At 40.6% G+C, this 16,779-nt stretch overlaps 1 protein-coding gene across 1 annotated transcript in view; it reads left to right on the top strand.

Annotated features, from left to right (window-relative positions):
* The window catches only part of sdk1a (sidekick cell adhesion molecule 1a), a 252,960-nt gene that overhangs the window by 194,287 nt on the left and 41,894 nt on the right, over window positions 1-16,779 (top strand). Inside the window, 7 exon segments of the mRNA XM_078276505.1 lie at window positions 3,240-3,435; window positions 4,422-4,520; window positions 6,914-7,105; window positions 10,373-10,494; window positions 10,601-10,713; window positions 12,384-12,534; window positions 15,887-16,127. Coding sequence (XP_078132631.1) covers window positions 3,240-3,435; window positions 4,422-4,520; window positions 6,914-7,105; window positions 10,373-10,494; window positions 10,601-10,713; window positions 12,384-12,534; window positions 15,887-16,127 — 1,114 coding nt within the window.

The raw sequence follows: 16,779 nt of genomic DNA, 5'->3' as shown, positions 1-16,779 counted from the left end.
TGCAAATATACAGAACACAACCAAATACATAAACGCGCTGCAAATACCACAACACAACCAAATACATAAATGCGTGGCAAATACACACAACACAACCAAATACATAAACGCACTGCAAATATGAAACGATGCGAAAAGAAAAGCACACAAACCCAGAAAAGAAATGCAACAAAAAAAAACGCAGCATCCAGATTACACAACGGAAGTTCTCCAGACCTCTAGAGGGAGCAGCTAGTGGAACAGCTGGATTTTCAACCCCACGGGGAGAGAGGGAGAGAGAGTGAGAGAGAGAGAGAGAAAGAGAGCAACTGCATAGACTGTAAATATTAAGTCTATGTTTGAGATATGTTTTCTCTCGTTTGGTGGGTGTGTCTCAGCTCAGGTCACAGGTGATACTCAATCAGCAGAGACGTCTGTAAACTCGTGGTGATAAAACATTTAAAACTGCATCAGCGTTTAACGTTGACGTTTGTTTAAGCCATATCACATGAGAGGGTTTAATTTCGAGGTCCGAAAGGCGCATCACTGAAGTATAGGCCTCCTCAAGTGTAATATTGTGATTATACAACAACGGTTACCAACAAAATAGGTGATCAATCTGTATTCATATTGTGGAGCAATTCGCTCTTGAAATACAAAAAACAAAAAACAGACAGGATTTCTAGTCCCTCCCTGTGTAGTAAACCAGCCGAATTACCGTGGGATTTATCAAACTGGATAAATCCCGCCTGCACATATAAACACAAAACTGCTTTGCTAACTCCATCGTGTTGTAAGTAAGACATCTGCTGAAAAAGTTATTGTATTCATTAACATGATTGCCGTAGTGATTAGTTAAAAAACATCCAAAACACCAAAGTACGAAGACATAGGGACCAGACGCGAGCTTTTATTTTGAAAAGCCGAAGCTCAGGGACGGCACCAGCCGGGAGGGCATGAGACGGGAGCATAGACTGTATATTATTAATATATTATGTTATTAATAATAATAATAATAATAATATGACTTTAATATACAGTCTATGGAGTTCTCCAGGCTGCAGCCATACCCAACTAAATAAATAAATAAAAAGGCAGAGCGCTCTCTCCCCGTGGGGTTGAAAATCAAGCTGTTCCACTAGCTGCTCCCTCTAGAGGTCTGGAGAACTTCCGTTGTGTAATCTGGATGCTGCGTTTTTTTGTTGCATTTGTTTTCTGGGTTTGTGTGCTTTTCTTTTTGCATCGTTTCATATTTGCAGTGCGTTTATGTATTTGGTTGTGTTGTGTGTATTTGCCACGCGTTTATGTATTTGGTTGTGTTGTGTGCATTTGCAGAGCGTTTGCTGAATGCTGCACATGTGTTGTCAAATTAATGAAGATGTTTTCTTAATTTGCTTGTGTTTTGTCTATTTGGGTGTGTTTTCTTAAGTTGCAGGGCGTTTGCCCCTGTCGGCCACCGTACAAAGCAGTTGAGACAGTTTGCAAAGCATTGAGAGCACAGAGTAGTAAGACGTTTTGTTTCTTTATTTACACAAATGAAAAAAACTAAAAGATACAATATACTGTATAAATTGCAAAGGAATGTGAAGGAGAATTGCCTAAAAACTATCCAGGGGTTTAAAACATTCTGGCATTCTCCAGGCTGCATATTACAGGAAATAATCACATCAATGGATTGTACACAATTTGTATGTATCTATCAATCACTTTACACACACATCAAGAACACTGATTCATAATACATGCAAGTATACACAAACACCATCATTAACAGATTGCATTCATGTGACATGGCCTTAAGTCTTCACAAAACAAGAAAGACAAAGGAGAAAGTAAACGCACATAGAAAAAGAAAGAAAAAAATCATAATAGGCCTTTAAACTTGTATGACAAATGCAAATATTGGTTGGTTATATAGGCAGTCCATATGGCAAATATTAGTTGGTTAGAAGAAGTAATTCCAAGCCTCTTTTAAACAAATTCAAGACAAATTTAAAAAAATGTAAAGGCAGAGAAATTCCAAATTTTGGACCCTCAGTAGAGTATACTAAACTGAGATTGGAAAGTAAGGTAAAGAGGAGGTCTAAGGAGACAAGGGCTAAGTGTGGAATAAGTATGAAATTGATGATTGTATGCAAATGTGTCATGAAAAGAAGTGGGGTAGGGTTCTTTTCAAGGAACTACGAACGAATAAACCAATCTGGATATGGTTCACTTGATAAACACTGAGGACACCTATTTGAAGAAATAGAGGCTGAGAGGAATGTCTTCGATGCACACAACTTATTATTCTTAGTGCTGGTTTCTGAAGACGGTAATGTGCTTACAGGTCAGAGTTTTTGGTGTTATCAAATACAGATATAGATAAAAGATTTGCTTTGTACCCCAACGGCAATGCAGTGATGTACATGTCTCACCAACAATATGCCATTATTTTGAATTCTATAAGTATATGCAGCTTGTGTGTGAACAGTATTGTGGATTTTTGCATTTACTCACCACTAACCCTTCGCACTGCTTAATTCTGATGAAAACGTGGCGCTAACTTCACATCTTTGCCAGTTATTGTTTAACCAGAAACTACAGTATAAATAAGGTACCATATCACAGTGTTGCCCAAGGCTTATCTCTCATTATGAATATGTAAGTGTATGCTTTTGCAATGTTTGTTTTTGTGTATAAAGCAATAACACAAACCAAACTGCTGTGGTTCTGAATATAAATCAAGTATCACAATAGAGAAAATTAACTTTTCATTAGACTGATAATCAAACTTAGTGTTTGTCCTCAGATGCTGTTATGACTGCTAATAGCCTGCAGGCAGGGATTTATGTTAAGTACTACATTCCCATGTAAATAAATAGTTGGAATGCAGATCACTTTTTTAGGGAATGACATATGAATATTGTTTTGCCATTTTAGCACATTTGGCAGTTTCAAACTTTAATGACAGAAAACCCCTGGGTATCATTCGGATTCAAAAAAAGATTCACCACAGCCCATACTGTGGTACAAATAAGTTTTATTTCATAACTGCAGTCTGAATAACAATATTTGGATTTGGTAGCCTGAAACTAATGCTGATTGATTAAAATAATAACTAAACAAAACTTAATAGAAATATACAACAAACAAATAACTGTGATGGACATTTTAGGTGTTGTGGTGACCTGCTGGAGGAAAGAGGATTCATACATACATACATAGACGTTATTGGGAACCTAGATGTCACCAGTAACCTTCTTTTTCAATTCACACAGCTGCTGGTCTGGCCAGAGCAGTCTCCAGAGGAAAATATTGTGGTAACCATCACCCCAGACTACCCCAGTTCACGCCACACAGGATTAGTCAGCGGACTCAAGAAATTTACCTGGTACTTTGGCTCTACCCTCTGCTTCACAACACCTGGAGACGGCCCCCGCAGCCTGCCCACCCTGCTGCAGACACATGAGGACAGTGAGTACACACACACACACACACACACACACACACACACACACACAGACACACACACTTCAATGTGAATAAAGCCAGAACAGAACACAAGAAAACACTATCAGCCTCTCCTATGAATAATAATGACGTGTATTGACTTGCTCTGTGTTCAGTCCAGCTGTTTCCATCAGTGTGATACACAGCTGTGTACACAATGTTTTCTCTCAGACTCTTACTTTCTTTTGTCTACTTTTTAATCTTTTAGTTCTTATTCCACCCCCAACCCCTTATTTTGTTCTTCACTGTGTCTTTTTAAAGGGAATTGATATGTTTTCAGGCATATTGTTATTTATAGTTTACTGTTCCATGGATAAACATAATAGCTGCCACTCCCAGTTGCAAGTACACATGCACACAGTCGCACCGTCAAATAAACACAATAGCCTATAGGCAGACAGACAGGCAATTATTACCAACCAGCAATTATTGAGTGGGAAAGGGATATTAAAAGCCATGTGTGTACACACACACACACACACACAACAAACACATGCACACACTTCCACACAGCCGTGGACTGGTATTGATTGGGTGCTGGGCGTGTTGTATGGTTAACGGTGGGTGTAATTCTTGCTTGATGATAGCTTTGTGTGTGTGTGTGTGTGTGTGTGTGTGTGTGTGTGTGTGTGTGTGTGTGTGTGTGTGTGTGAGTGTGTGAGTGTTATTGAATGTCTCAGATGAATAGCTTAATCGCTCTGCGGGGAGAGTGGTTAGAGAGCCATACATGAAATGAGAAACGACAGGCATGTGTGCACCTGAGAGCGTGTGTGTGCGTGGTGGTCAATGCAGATGTGATTAGGAGGTGGTATGTGAAGTTGAAGAGCAGTAGGTAATAGGCTGCATAGACAAGAGATAGTTGTGCTTGTGTAGAGGGATGATTTCCAAAAACCATACTGTTGAAGAAGTTTCAAAATAACTAATATTATCTGATGTACATTGTTTTTCAGCACCTGGACCCGTTCGTTTCCTGAGCTTCACTGAAATCTTGGACACATCCCTCAGAATCAGCTGGGCGGAGCCTGGAGATAAGAATGGCATCATCACTGGTTAGAGCATTTACATCAAGTATAAAATCTCTAAACAGTCATGATTTCCTCTAACACCTCCATCTTCCCTCCATAATCAAGAAACTTTCATTTTGCCACGCTGTTTTGCAGCTGTGATGGGAGAAGCTTAAATTAGGTTGAGTTAGTATGTTCTTGCCAGAAAGTAAAACACACAATGATGAGACATAATACGCACAGAGTTTTCCAATTAAAAGGGATTCTTGTTGCCGGGTTGGCTCAGTTGGTAGAGCAGGTGCACATATGTAGAGGAGGTTTATTCCTCGACGCAGTGGTTGCGGGTTCGACGCCGACCTCTGGCCCTTCGCTGCATGTCATTCTCCCCTTTCATGTTTTCATCTGTCCTGTGAAAATAAAGGTCTAAAAATGACCAAAAAAAAAATAGAAGGGCTTCTTCTCAGGTGGGCAAATACAGTGTGTACAATGACTAATTCAAGTTTTAAAAAAGAAAAGCAGCAGTGAGGGACTTTTTGCAGTATTCTCCACTAACTCTTTTATTTTCGGTCTCGCATCCACAGACATCCCCCTGTCTGATTCATCATCAGCTAATCCCTTCTCTCTGCAGCTTGTCTTCTCACATTATCTCCAACATGCCCTCATCCCACACATCCAAACTCCCAGAGTGTTGTTTATATGGTGGATCACAGAGCTCAAGGCACTTGCCCCCCCCCCCCTATTTTTGGCCTCAGCTCGTCCATGGCTCTGTTATACAATGGTGCTGGTGAACATGACAAGCTGCTGTGAATCAAGCGACTACACCACATTGTGTGTGTGTGTGTGTGTGTGTGTGTGTGTGTGTGTGTGTTAACATGGGCACACCATGCCCGACATTCATCAGGCACCTACACAACAAGATCAAAGTCTAACAACAGCACAAGACTGCAGTGGCTTTACAATCAGCTTACACACTCAGAGGAGTGGGAAAATGGTTATTCAATCATGGTCACCTTGCACATTTATTTTTATTTTATTTATTTCTGTTTATTTGAATAGCGACAGATACAAAAAACATAGATTATTACACAAAGAACAATCAGATGCCTGTATCACAGTGTTTATAGCCATGGCTAATTCGCAACACCTGTCCCTAGAAGGGCTTTTAACAGTTAAAATAATATAGGAGTCAACTTTTTACAGTGAGTACAGTAAAAAGTCCAAAAACCAGTTAGTAGCAATAAAAATAAGTGTAGTAAATAAACACATTCACTCAAGCTCACACAGATGCACACCTCGCATACACACAGCTATACATTTCATATGTCATGATCACACTGCTGCTGCTGTATGAACCATGCTTTTGTTTTTTAAAGGTGGACATTTTAGTTAGAGTCTTTATATTTGTAGGAAGCCAGTTCCACAGATTGGCTCCTTTCACAGAAAAAACATTTTGGGCAAAAGATGTTTTACAAAATGGAACTTTACAGTCTCCACATACAGCAGCTCTTGTGGATCTGGAGGATTCCAGCCTGTTCACAAATGTACAAAGTGGCTCAGGTGCAAGACCAGTCAAACATTTAAAAAACAACTTTATGTATTTAAGATTAACAAAATTAACAAAGTTTAAGATTTTATATTTATTTAAAATGTAACAGTGATGGAATCGAATGGGCTTTTTATCTCAAATGTTTAGGGCACGGTTATAAAGCCTCTCAATAGGCTTTAGGGTAGTTTGGCTAGCCTGGGACCAAACAGTGGTGCAATACGACAGGTGGGACAGGATCATAGTGTTCAGAAAGACATGAGCACATTCAAATGTTGAACTGCTCCTGATCAACCTGAAACAGTTCATACTGGCCTTCATTTTTCTTGAGATGTTTTTAATATGACTTTTAAAATTTAGCTGAGAATCTAAAATCACTCCTAAATATTTTTCTTCTTCTACCTGATTGATGAGTTCACCATTCATTTTAATGTTAAGATCATTTATTATCCACTTTCTTGTTATAGAAAAACACATAGATTTAGTTTTCCTCAGTGTTAAGTGTTAAACATGATTTGTTTAGCCAATCAAACACTTTCTCTTACTCTTTTTTCCTCAACCTGCTTGTCATCCAGCACCTGGTGAGCATGGAGACAGATGAGGGACCATTCACCCTCTCCAGGGCTTCACACACAAGTGGCCTAACACATACACACACTCACACAAACACACACACACACATGTTTGAAGGTGGAGTGTGATGCATGACTGTGAAGATGTGTAGAGACAGACAGGGATTTTGACTGTAGTTACCCTCCCGCACTCTCTTCCTTTTTGGCTCTGTACCTCTCATTATGTGCAAGTGTACAAGCTTGTGCGTGTGTTTGTGTGTATACATGTCTGCTCATTTCTATATGCGCCTTTATTAACCCAGCGTGTACTCTACACCCCGCAGGCTACGTGTTGTGGTGGGAAGTCTCTGGCGTAGAGTCAAGTCGTGAGGAACGTTCACTGTCCAACTCCACCCTGCAGTACCAGCTGACTGGCCTCACCTCCACCACTGTGTATGCACTACAGGTGGCAGCGCTCACTGCCGCAGGACGGGGCGTGGTCACATCCTCCACCATCTCCACTGGAGTCCCACCAGGTAATACACACACATGCACACACAAAAACAGGACCCAGTGACAGTGGATTTAAAAAAAAAAAAAAAAAGGATTTTCGCTTGTGTGTGTGTGTGTGTGTGTGTGTGTGTGTGTGTGTGTGTGTGTGTGTGTGTGTGTGTGTGGCAGAGTAAGTATGACTGATGAGCTCTTACGATGCCATTGTCTTTCCTCAGGCTGATAAGTGGCTGTTACTGTGCATCCATGAATCATCACCCACACAACCAACACACACAGTCACACACAAGAGTTAGTCATTTACAGCATCTTAGAGAGCGCGTTAGTGTGTGGTTTATTTGTGTGTATACCATGTGCACGTCACGCTTGTGTGCATGATGAGTTTTGGCAAACCAAACCAAATGGCAAAGCGGAGGGAATGCAGAGATGGGATAGAGAGGGCAAGAGACAATCAAAGAAAGGGACTGAAGAAGGGAGCGCAGATAGAGAAACATAATGAGGCAAAAACTGGGAACACAGAAAAATGCCTTCTCCAAAGAACAGTAGACCAAAGTCTGTCAGAAATGGACTAAGAGGAAGTGTAGGAGAACGGAAGAAAAACTCGGCTCGTACAGCAGAATTTTTGTCCTAACATTTTCTGATTACTAATTTATGAATAAAAGTAAAAGCACGATGGATACAGAGAGTTCTTAGATACAGAGGTTATTCATTAATTCATGAAAGCAAAAGGCTAAAGGAAAGACAGAGGGCTGACGATTAGGAAAAAGAACTAAAGAATGAGAAGAGAGAGAGAGAAAGAGATCCACCGAGCATAGATTCTTGTCTTGTTTATTTATTCATGTATTCATGGAGTTGAGAGAATTTTGTCATTCATCTGAGCAAGGCAGCTGATATCAACATTTCCACATTATAACCCTTACAAGTTTGCTGCATGCACTTACAGAGCAATGGCGGCTGATAGCTACAATTTGTCTTTTGTTGTACATATGTACCTCGCTGTATCCAGAATAAATATTGCCTTGTTTCCTTAATAACTGGACCCAGTCATGTTATAAAGTCCTTTTACAATAACCCCCCCCCCTGAGATATTCTACAAAATATGTCTGATGTGTCCCAGTGTACTGGTGTGTTTCAACACACAGTGTTTGATTTAACACATTTACAGATCTGTATTCTGCCGTGTTCAGCAAATATGATGCTTGTGATGCTGTAGCAGAATTGGATGGACTCACACCAGAGCACTTACACCAGCCAGCGATACCAAGTATTAACCAAACACAGTGTATATAAGTGGTTGAAAAGTGGGTCTGAAGTACTCAGTCTTGTGATGAGTGAGACAATCTAGAGCAAAGTGAATTGTGATGATGTTTGATTATGCAAATGTCTTTAACAGAAACAAGCTGTCGTGTATTTCATTTGTTAGGACGATGATTTAAAAAAAAACAACAACATGATTTTAGCCTCCAGAGCAGTCATCAAATGTGCTACCTGCCCGACCAATGCCAAGTCAATTCAACAGCTGTCGGCGAAGGTGAAGTTGTAAACCTTTTATTGGAATATTTAGTTCTGGATGAAGTGTGCATACAAAACACATTATTATTTCTCTTTGATTTATTCCCGGTTGACAAAAAAGAAAAACTCACCACCTGGAGAAAATAATAATAGTCTACTGGTTGCTTGTTGTTGACCAAATTCAGGGCAGCTCTCAGCTTGAATGTGACAGAAGCAACTATTCAAACCTTTAGTCAATGGTGTCTAACAGCACATGCCAAGGAACAAACTTGCTGCATCAATGATGCTACTGTCAGAGAATGTTCTATGTACTGTAAGCTGAATTACTTGATTCCCAATTCTTCTTTCTTCCAATTATTAGAACTGTTGATACAATTTGCCAGTTTTGGAGGCTAGTTACTGTCTAATTATTAACAACTTATCCTTATCCTCACGAAAAAGCTTTTTAAAGGTTTGTGCTTCTACATTTGAATCAAATAGTCTTTGTAGGAGGAAGGACACTGCTACAAATATACGTTAGACTTAAAATATGAAGACGCTGTCAGCTACATTTCGTCCGCTCTGTGTGGACATTCGTATGTTTCGGTGTATTGGACTCAGACAATCAGATGCAGCTTGAAAAGAACCAAACATTTTAGATTGGGACTTTTTCCAAACCAAGCCCTCACTTGTTTTCAGCTTCTCTTTTCTTTCCAGAGTGGTTGTGTCGTTCAGGCTGCCACAGCTGGTCAGCCACATTGCACATTTCTTGTCACTGATTATTTCCATGGAGATGGAACAATGTGATAATAAGAATGGGTCAAACATAATTTATGAGCTTGCTCAGACATTTATAGGCTTTAAATGGACTTTAGTGAACTGTGAGTTTAATTCACCTCTCGCCTCCACTGGTGTACAGATTTATCTCTCTGTATTGTATTGTATTGTTGGGTCTTTGTAAATTACAGACTGTGGTCTAGACCTACTCTATCTGTAAAGTGTCTTGAGATAACTCTTGTTATGATTTGATACTATAAATAAAATTGAATTGAATTGTATTGTCAATCTTGGAAATGTGAATGAAATTGCTCTGACTGAGGGAGATATACAGCTGTATAAGTGCCTGTGCTTTAGTAAAATTAACATTTCTTTTCTGTGACCAATCTTTTATGTTTTATGGCCAAGCATGGATACGTAGACACATAAAAAAAGGACTGGAAGCCATTTCTTAGCTCACTTTTACTTCAAGCCTTTCTTTATATTTAAGTCATTATTGGAGACATGATTTGCTTCTTTTCCTCTTCCTATTATCAATGGTATTACACGTGTATTAGAGATAAGCCATGTTGTAGTTTGGACCACATTTCTTCTGTTGTGGAATTTGTACATATTTTTATCCCTTCATAGAAAAGTCTTTATATAAACATTATTCGTCTTTCATTGATTTTTTTGTATCTGTCCCTTTGAAATAATTTGCCATGCTGTAATGCTACAGTCCTTTTCTGCTTGAACAAAGCACTAGTTTTTGTAAATAAATGCTCATTGCACCTCGTTGCTGCAGCACCAGCAAGCAGAGGTAGTTTACTTTCAAAGAATTTGTAACTCACTATTAAAACATCACAAGTTATTTTAATATGAGTGCAACAATCCCACGGGTTTTGGACAATAAATGTTTCATATACCTGTAAGAATACATAAAATGCAGCGGTGAAAAAAGACGTACCAGTACTAGCTTAATGACAGTCAAATTATTTGTAGCGTTGGGTAAGTAAAGTAGTATTCTGTCTGTTTTCTATCTGCAGAACTTCCTGGTGCACCATCTAACTTAGTCATCTCCAACATCAGCCCTCGGACAGCAACACTTCGGTTCCGCCCTGGTCCTGATGGCAAGACCGCCATATCTCGATGGATAGTAGAAGGCCAGGTGCGTGTGTTCCTGTTTGTGCATGTGTACATTTGCGATCCCTGCTAATTCTCAAACACAGCTGGAGGAAAACTACCTTGTAACACACAGTATCCTTCATGAACAGGTAGTGAAGTTGGATGGAAAGGACGAGGACTGGAGAGTTGTCTACCAGAAAGAAAACCAGCCAGATGCAGACGCGCTGGAGATCCCCAACCTCACTCCGTTCACCCAGTACAGGTCAGCAGCAAACATCAACAGCCTACACAACACTGAGTCAAGTCCTATCAACATAGTCAAGTCCTACCACGTGCACACATACACCCACACAAACTCACTCACACACATCTCACTCTCCGCTAGTTTCTGCAGTATTGCAAGACTCAGGTGAAGTTAGATAAATCACACAGAGAGACAGTTCCATCTGAGACTTTTCTGTTTGTCAGCACCTTCACAGCTGCTGCATGCAGATCCTTATTACCCTCCCGCAACTAGCTAGAGGGGAGGAGAGGAGAGGAGAGGGAGGAGGGCAGGGTTCTTCCCTGAAAGGTGATGAGAAAGTGGGAAGGGCAGCAGAGAGCATTAAAGAGGAGAAGAGACAAAGGGATAAGAGACAAGGAGGATAGGGAATAGAGGAGGAGAGAGGAGTGTCTTTACAGTAATCCCTGCTCAAGGCCGTGGAGAGCCTGCAGTTCATAAACCTGATCTATCGTCACTCTAAACAGCAGCAACACTTCCTCCTCTTTCTCTCGCTCTCTCTCTCTCTCTCTCTCTCTCTCTCTCTCTCTCTCTCTCTTTATCAATCTCTCTCTGTCTTCTGTATATATCTGTCTATCTCTGCCTCTTGCTCTGTGTGATTGCCTTCATCTGTAATGGGATTGCAGTGTGTGTGTGTGTGTGTGTGTGTGTGTGCAGACGTACACTCATAAGGATTATGTTGTCACAGGCGACACCATTGGGACATTAGATGAAATGATGCACTTGTCTGTGTTTCATATCGCCCGCTTTAAGTCCCTTTTTACACCATGCTCTCTATCTCCCTATACAGGGACCAGAACTCATAGATGTAGTTTCTCACATGCACTCTGCAGACTCGCATATTTTATCACTCACACCCCCACCATAGCATGGCTACATTTAGAAGTAACAAAAGTAACAAATGCTCCCTTGTGGCTGTATGCATGTGTGTGTGTGTGTGTGTGTGTGTGTGTGTGTGTGTGTCTGTCACCAGGGCCGTATAGTTATATCTCTTTTTCTGACTGAATGTTTGGCATCCTCAGACAACTTAACAATATACCTGTGGCCTTTTCAGAAATTCTCTAAGGGAGAGTTCCAGCTGAAGGTTGCCATCTAGAAAAATGTGTTTTAGTTGTCAAGCAAACAACATAACATAGAGAAAAAAGCCTTGCTGACACGTCCTGTGATATTTTGATTGAGTGTGTTACACTATGGATTCATTTTGTCCATCAGGTGATCTCTCACAACTATATGCTGATAAATACTATATGACTTCATTGATTAGGTTTTTGCCACTGCTTCTATAGTAACACTGTGTAATCAATTGAAAATATTAGACACCTTTGAAAGCTTAATCCCTGTGTTCAACTTTAAACTGTATGTCTGTTTTTAACTGGCTCTTACTTTTTGGTAATGTTGTGTTGAAAAAAGGTACTCCAGCATTTAACATTGTACTGCTTTTTAAGTTGGGGGGGGACTTAAAAAAAAAAGCAGATTTTAAAGCTTCAACCCCATATTGTAGAGTAACGAAGGCTTTCTGTTATGAAGTCACCAGTTTGTCAAGATTACCCCGCTGTTTTCACAGGCTTAGTTGTACTCGTCATGACAAATAAACTAAACTTGTTGTGTAAAATCAGTGGATTGTCCCTTTAACTGCGCTCTGTTCTCACCAGGTTCAGGATGCGGCAGGTGAACATTGTCGGCTTTAGTGCCATGAGCGCCCCCTCCAGGATAATTCAAACCCTACAGGCTGCCCCTGACACACACCCCTCTAACCTCACTCTGCTGTCTGCCACACAGACCAGCCTGCGCTTCAACTGGAAGGTACTGAAGCACATGCACGCACACAGATACACACTCTGTAAAACGGTAAAGCCTCTCTCTTTATAAGTAACCTCCTGTTAAGTTACAAAAATCCAGTCTTGCATGTGTTGAGTCTTATTCCATGTCTTTGTCTCTTTGTATAATCTTGTATAATTCTGTAGGTCTTACTTGTTTGTGCTATGTATGCACCTACTGTGGAAAAGAATTGTCTCCTTGAGGACAAATAATAAACTATCTATGTATTTGCCCCTTTACAGTCATTCAAATAGTGCTAATTTGACTGATGAGGATTTTCTTTGGGTTTCTTTGCTATGCATCTCTGTGTATTTGCTCTTATTTTTATATCAGTGCATGCAGATCATGTGCACTCACCAGCAGCAGGACTGAACAGGTTGAGTGGCTGACAGCATATAATCATTAGCTCTCCTTGTTATCAGTGCTAACGCTAATCTGTCCCATTCAGCACAAACTGCAATGCAATTTTCTCCTTACTGTCTTTTCTTTTTTTGCTGTTGTTCCTGCTCTTCGTCCTTCTCTCTTTCCCTCCCTCTCTCTTTTACTCCCCCATCCCCTCTTCTATTATAACATAAATGGAGAGCAGGGTATTTTCCATTTAAGAGTTGGAATGAGAAAAAGAGCCTGTCAAATCAGACACAGACACTGAGACGCTATGGGCTACCTGTGCAGCATGCTAATGGGATTTTACCTGCATGTTACCGCCAAGCCAGAGCTATGCTCGGTTTTCTGCTGTAATGGAACCATCACAATGGTTTTAGCTAAGGCTATTATTCTAAGCTGCATATTAAGGGTAATAAAGCTAATGTGACATTCTGTATTATGGCTCCTAAATGTTAAGCTGAGCTAAATCATTAGGGTATTTAAAATGGCTGGGTGTCTCACTTCCTTATCTGCAGCACAGCAAAGAGCAACCACTGTACAATGTTGGTTAAAATCTTCTGTGGAATTATATGTTGTGAACAAACTGAACTTCTTACTAACGTGATTTTAGGGCACTGAATGATCGGGGGTTGTGGCTGTAATTCATAAAGACACGGTGGTTCATAGGCACAGTAGAGAGGATGAGGTGCCAGAGAAAAAGTATGGACAGGAGAAGGAGGGAGGGTGACAGAAAATGAGAGTGGAAGCAAGTAAAAGAGGATGACAGAGTGTGAATAAAACAGGGAAAAGAGGGCGATAGAGAGAAAGATCAGAAGATGGGATGTCAAAGGGGAGAAGACAGTAAAAGGTTTTTAGGATGTACTTTAAAGTTAGACATGTCACATAAATAACCATATTTTTTAGAGCCACGAAATGCCTTTTCACTTGTGAGTGTTTGTGTGTTTCTTATATAACACCGTGGAACCCTAAACTTGATATTCCACTTGTGTTGTCGGGACCCAACTACATTCTGGGTCTTTTTTGATGAAGCCACTGCAGGGCACCAAAGTTCAAAATGTTCTACTCATAGTGACTTTAACAGTTTATTTTAGGGTTTAAAGGCTGTTCAAAAAACTATTTTCTCAATCAGCTTGTTACTATGAGTGATGATCTCACAATTCTCCTAACAAACATTAGAACAGTTTTGGTTATTCTACATGAAAAAAATCACTGTTTTGTTTGTGTGTTTGCCTTTTTCACTGGTTTGAAGTCGGCGGGGCTCTGCTGGGAAAAAAGGGGTGTTAGATTGTTGATTTTATTAATTAGTTTGGTAGGTTCTTTGACTTTGTTGCCTGGCCACTTTTAACCAGATCTGATCAAATCACACACACAGTCCTGATGCGTTTTGAAATTAATAATAAATAATAGTAAATTTGTTCTTTCTTAACTTTAACTGGGATTATTGCTTTTTTAGTTGTGCAAATTTAATATCATAAAAAATACTTGGGTTTTTGGGGGTCTAGTACTTGTTCTTAAGTATGTATGTGTGTAATAGTGTCTGTCTGAGCACTGTCCAAGTTTTGTTCATATATGTGTGAATGCGTGCTCAGTTGTGCATCTATCTGATGCATACACTATGATGATGAATGTGCTGTATGTGTGTCTTTGTTATTGTGTATGTGTAATGTATTATGATTTATTTCCCCAAATGCATACAGGCTCCCCTCTCAGGACCTAAAGTTGTAAAAATAATGTAGTATTACAGTAAATACACTGATGTTGGTTATGAGGAACTGTCATATTGTTTCATAGAGCAAAATTATAATTTCATTAATCACAACTTTACCAAAATTGGTTTCTCGTTCAATAATCCTTTTTACTATGTGGTTAGTTCTTCTTCCATCAATCAGAGTCAAAATTAATTAAATTCACCACAAGTGCAGTGACGGCACAGGGTGGCCAAGTGCTGACACATTATAAGATACTTGCAGAGTTCAGGATTAGCACACTGGCCCTCATTTATTAAGCTGTTGTGTGCAATAAGGTGCACAATCTGCTTCAGAAATTATCCAGAAAATAGCAGATGTCTTCTAAGCAGCAGACATAAGTTTACTTTTAGTCCTTACCCAGGTTATATTTGTTTGATGTTTTCAAACATGTATAGCCTAACTAACAATGGTCATTTGGAGTGCCCCTTTAACTGTGCTACTTGTTCTCACCAAGATGCAGCAGGTAACATTATCTGTAAACATGACCATATATAGCAGTTAATTCAATTCAATTCAGTTTTATTTATAGTATTAAATCATAACAAGAGTTATCTCGAGACACTTTACAGACAGAGTAAGACAAAGCCCCAACAATGACAATAATTCCCTCAAGAGCAAGCATTAGCAGTAGCTATTGCGACAGTGGCGAGGAAAAACTCCCTTTCGGGAAGAAACCTCAGCCAGACCCAGACTCTTGGTAGGCGGTGTCTGACGATGCCGGTTGGGGGTGTGATGAACAGTGGCAGAAATAGTCACAATAAAGATAATGGAACAATGACTACAATGGTAGTCGTAGTAGTTCATGTCATAGTAGGGCACAGCAGGGCATTACGGGGTGTAATGTGGGACAGCACAGCATGGGTGGACGCGGTAGGACGCAAGGACGCAGCCGGACACTGCAGGGAATCGCAGAGCATAGCAGGGTGTAGTAGGTCCATAGCGACAGCTGCACCCAAAACCCAGGTCTTGGTGCCACCCTAATCCAAGGCGATATTCTGGGTGAAGAAGAAACATAAGGACTCCCCAGAGCTAGTTAGTAACAAGCATTTCTGGGAGAAGGATGCACACGGTTATGTCTGTAAAGCATAGCCATAATGACAATAAACTAAATCACTCACTAAAAAAACAAGAATGTAGAACAAGAATAATTATTTGCAAAACACCTCCCTGTAATCTCTCTCCACTCACTCTTTGTTACCCTCCAGCCTCTTCCAGAGTCCGAGTACAACAGCAGTCCAGAGACTGTGGGATACCGGCTGCGTGTGTGGAGGACCAACGGCCAGGGGGAGGACAGGACCGAGGATGTGGAGAGAGCAGCGGGGACCAATGAGACCACAATAGAGAGCCTGAATCCCTGGACCCAGTACCAGGTTCAGATACAGGCCTACAACTCCATAGGACCTGGACCATGGAGCAACACTGTCGCCGCACTCACCGCAGAATCTGGTAAGGACACAGACCTCATTCACTCCTGTTACCTGTCTGCAAGTTTCTCCCTGAGTGAGCCTCCCCTCATCCTGCCACCTCCCTCTGCCCTCTACAGTCTCCCTCTATGTCAGTAAGGGGACGTTTGACAGAGAAAAGGAGGGGGAGGGGGAGAAATTGAGATAAAATCAAAGATTGGTTCAGAGAGAAGTTGCAATGAGCTGTGTGGGTGTGTGTGGGTGTGTGTGTGTGTGTGTGTGTGTGTGTGTGTGTGTGTGTGTGTGTGTGTGTGTGTGTGTGTGTGTGTGTGTGTGTGTACTTGCGTATCTATCCAGCAGTGGACCTCAGCGTTGTTACAGTGAACCGGCAAGCCAACAGGGGAGAGTTCTGTTGGTCATGCTTTATATCAGTGTTGCCCTTCAAGCCGCTCTGTATTCAAATGTAAATTGTGTTGGAACACAGTATTGGAATGAAACGTTCATAAAGATTGAGTATTTTTATTCTTCCACTCTTTAATAAATACGTATCTTTATACCTTGTATATTGGGACATTGTGATGTTCAATCAGACTGAAGTGCAGCAGTTCAGGAGAGCCTCTAGTCCCATCCAGGACGTCTGTTTTCACATTCACCTTTCCTCTATGATAGTTTTTCATCATGGCAATGTCAAGTTA

The sequence above is a fragment of the Sander vitreus genome, chromosome 2, assembly GCF_031162955.1.
Source record: "Sander vitreus isolate 19-12246 chromosome 2, sanVit1, whole genome shotgun sequence".
Taxonomy (NCBI): Eukaryota; Metazoa; Chordata; class Actinopteri; order Perciformes; family Percidae; genus Sander; species Sander vitreus.
Note: the sequence above shows the minus strand (reverse complement) of the source record. Positions and strands in the feature narration are given on the sequence as shown.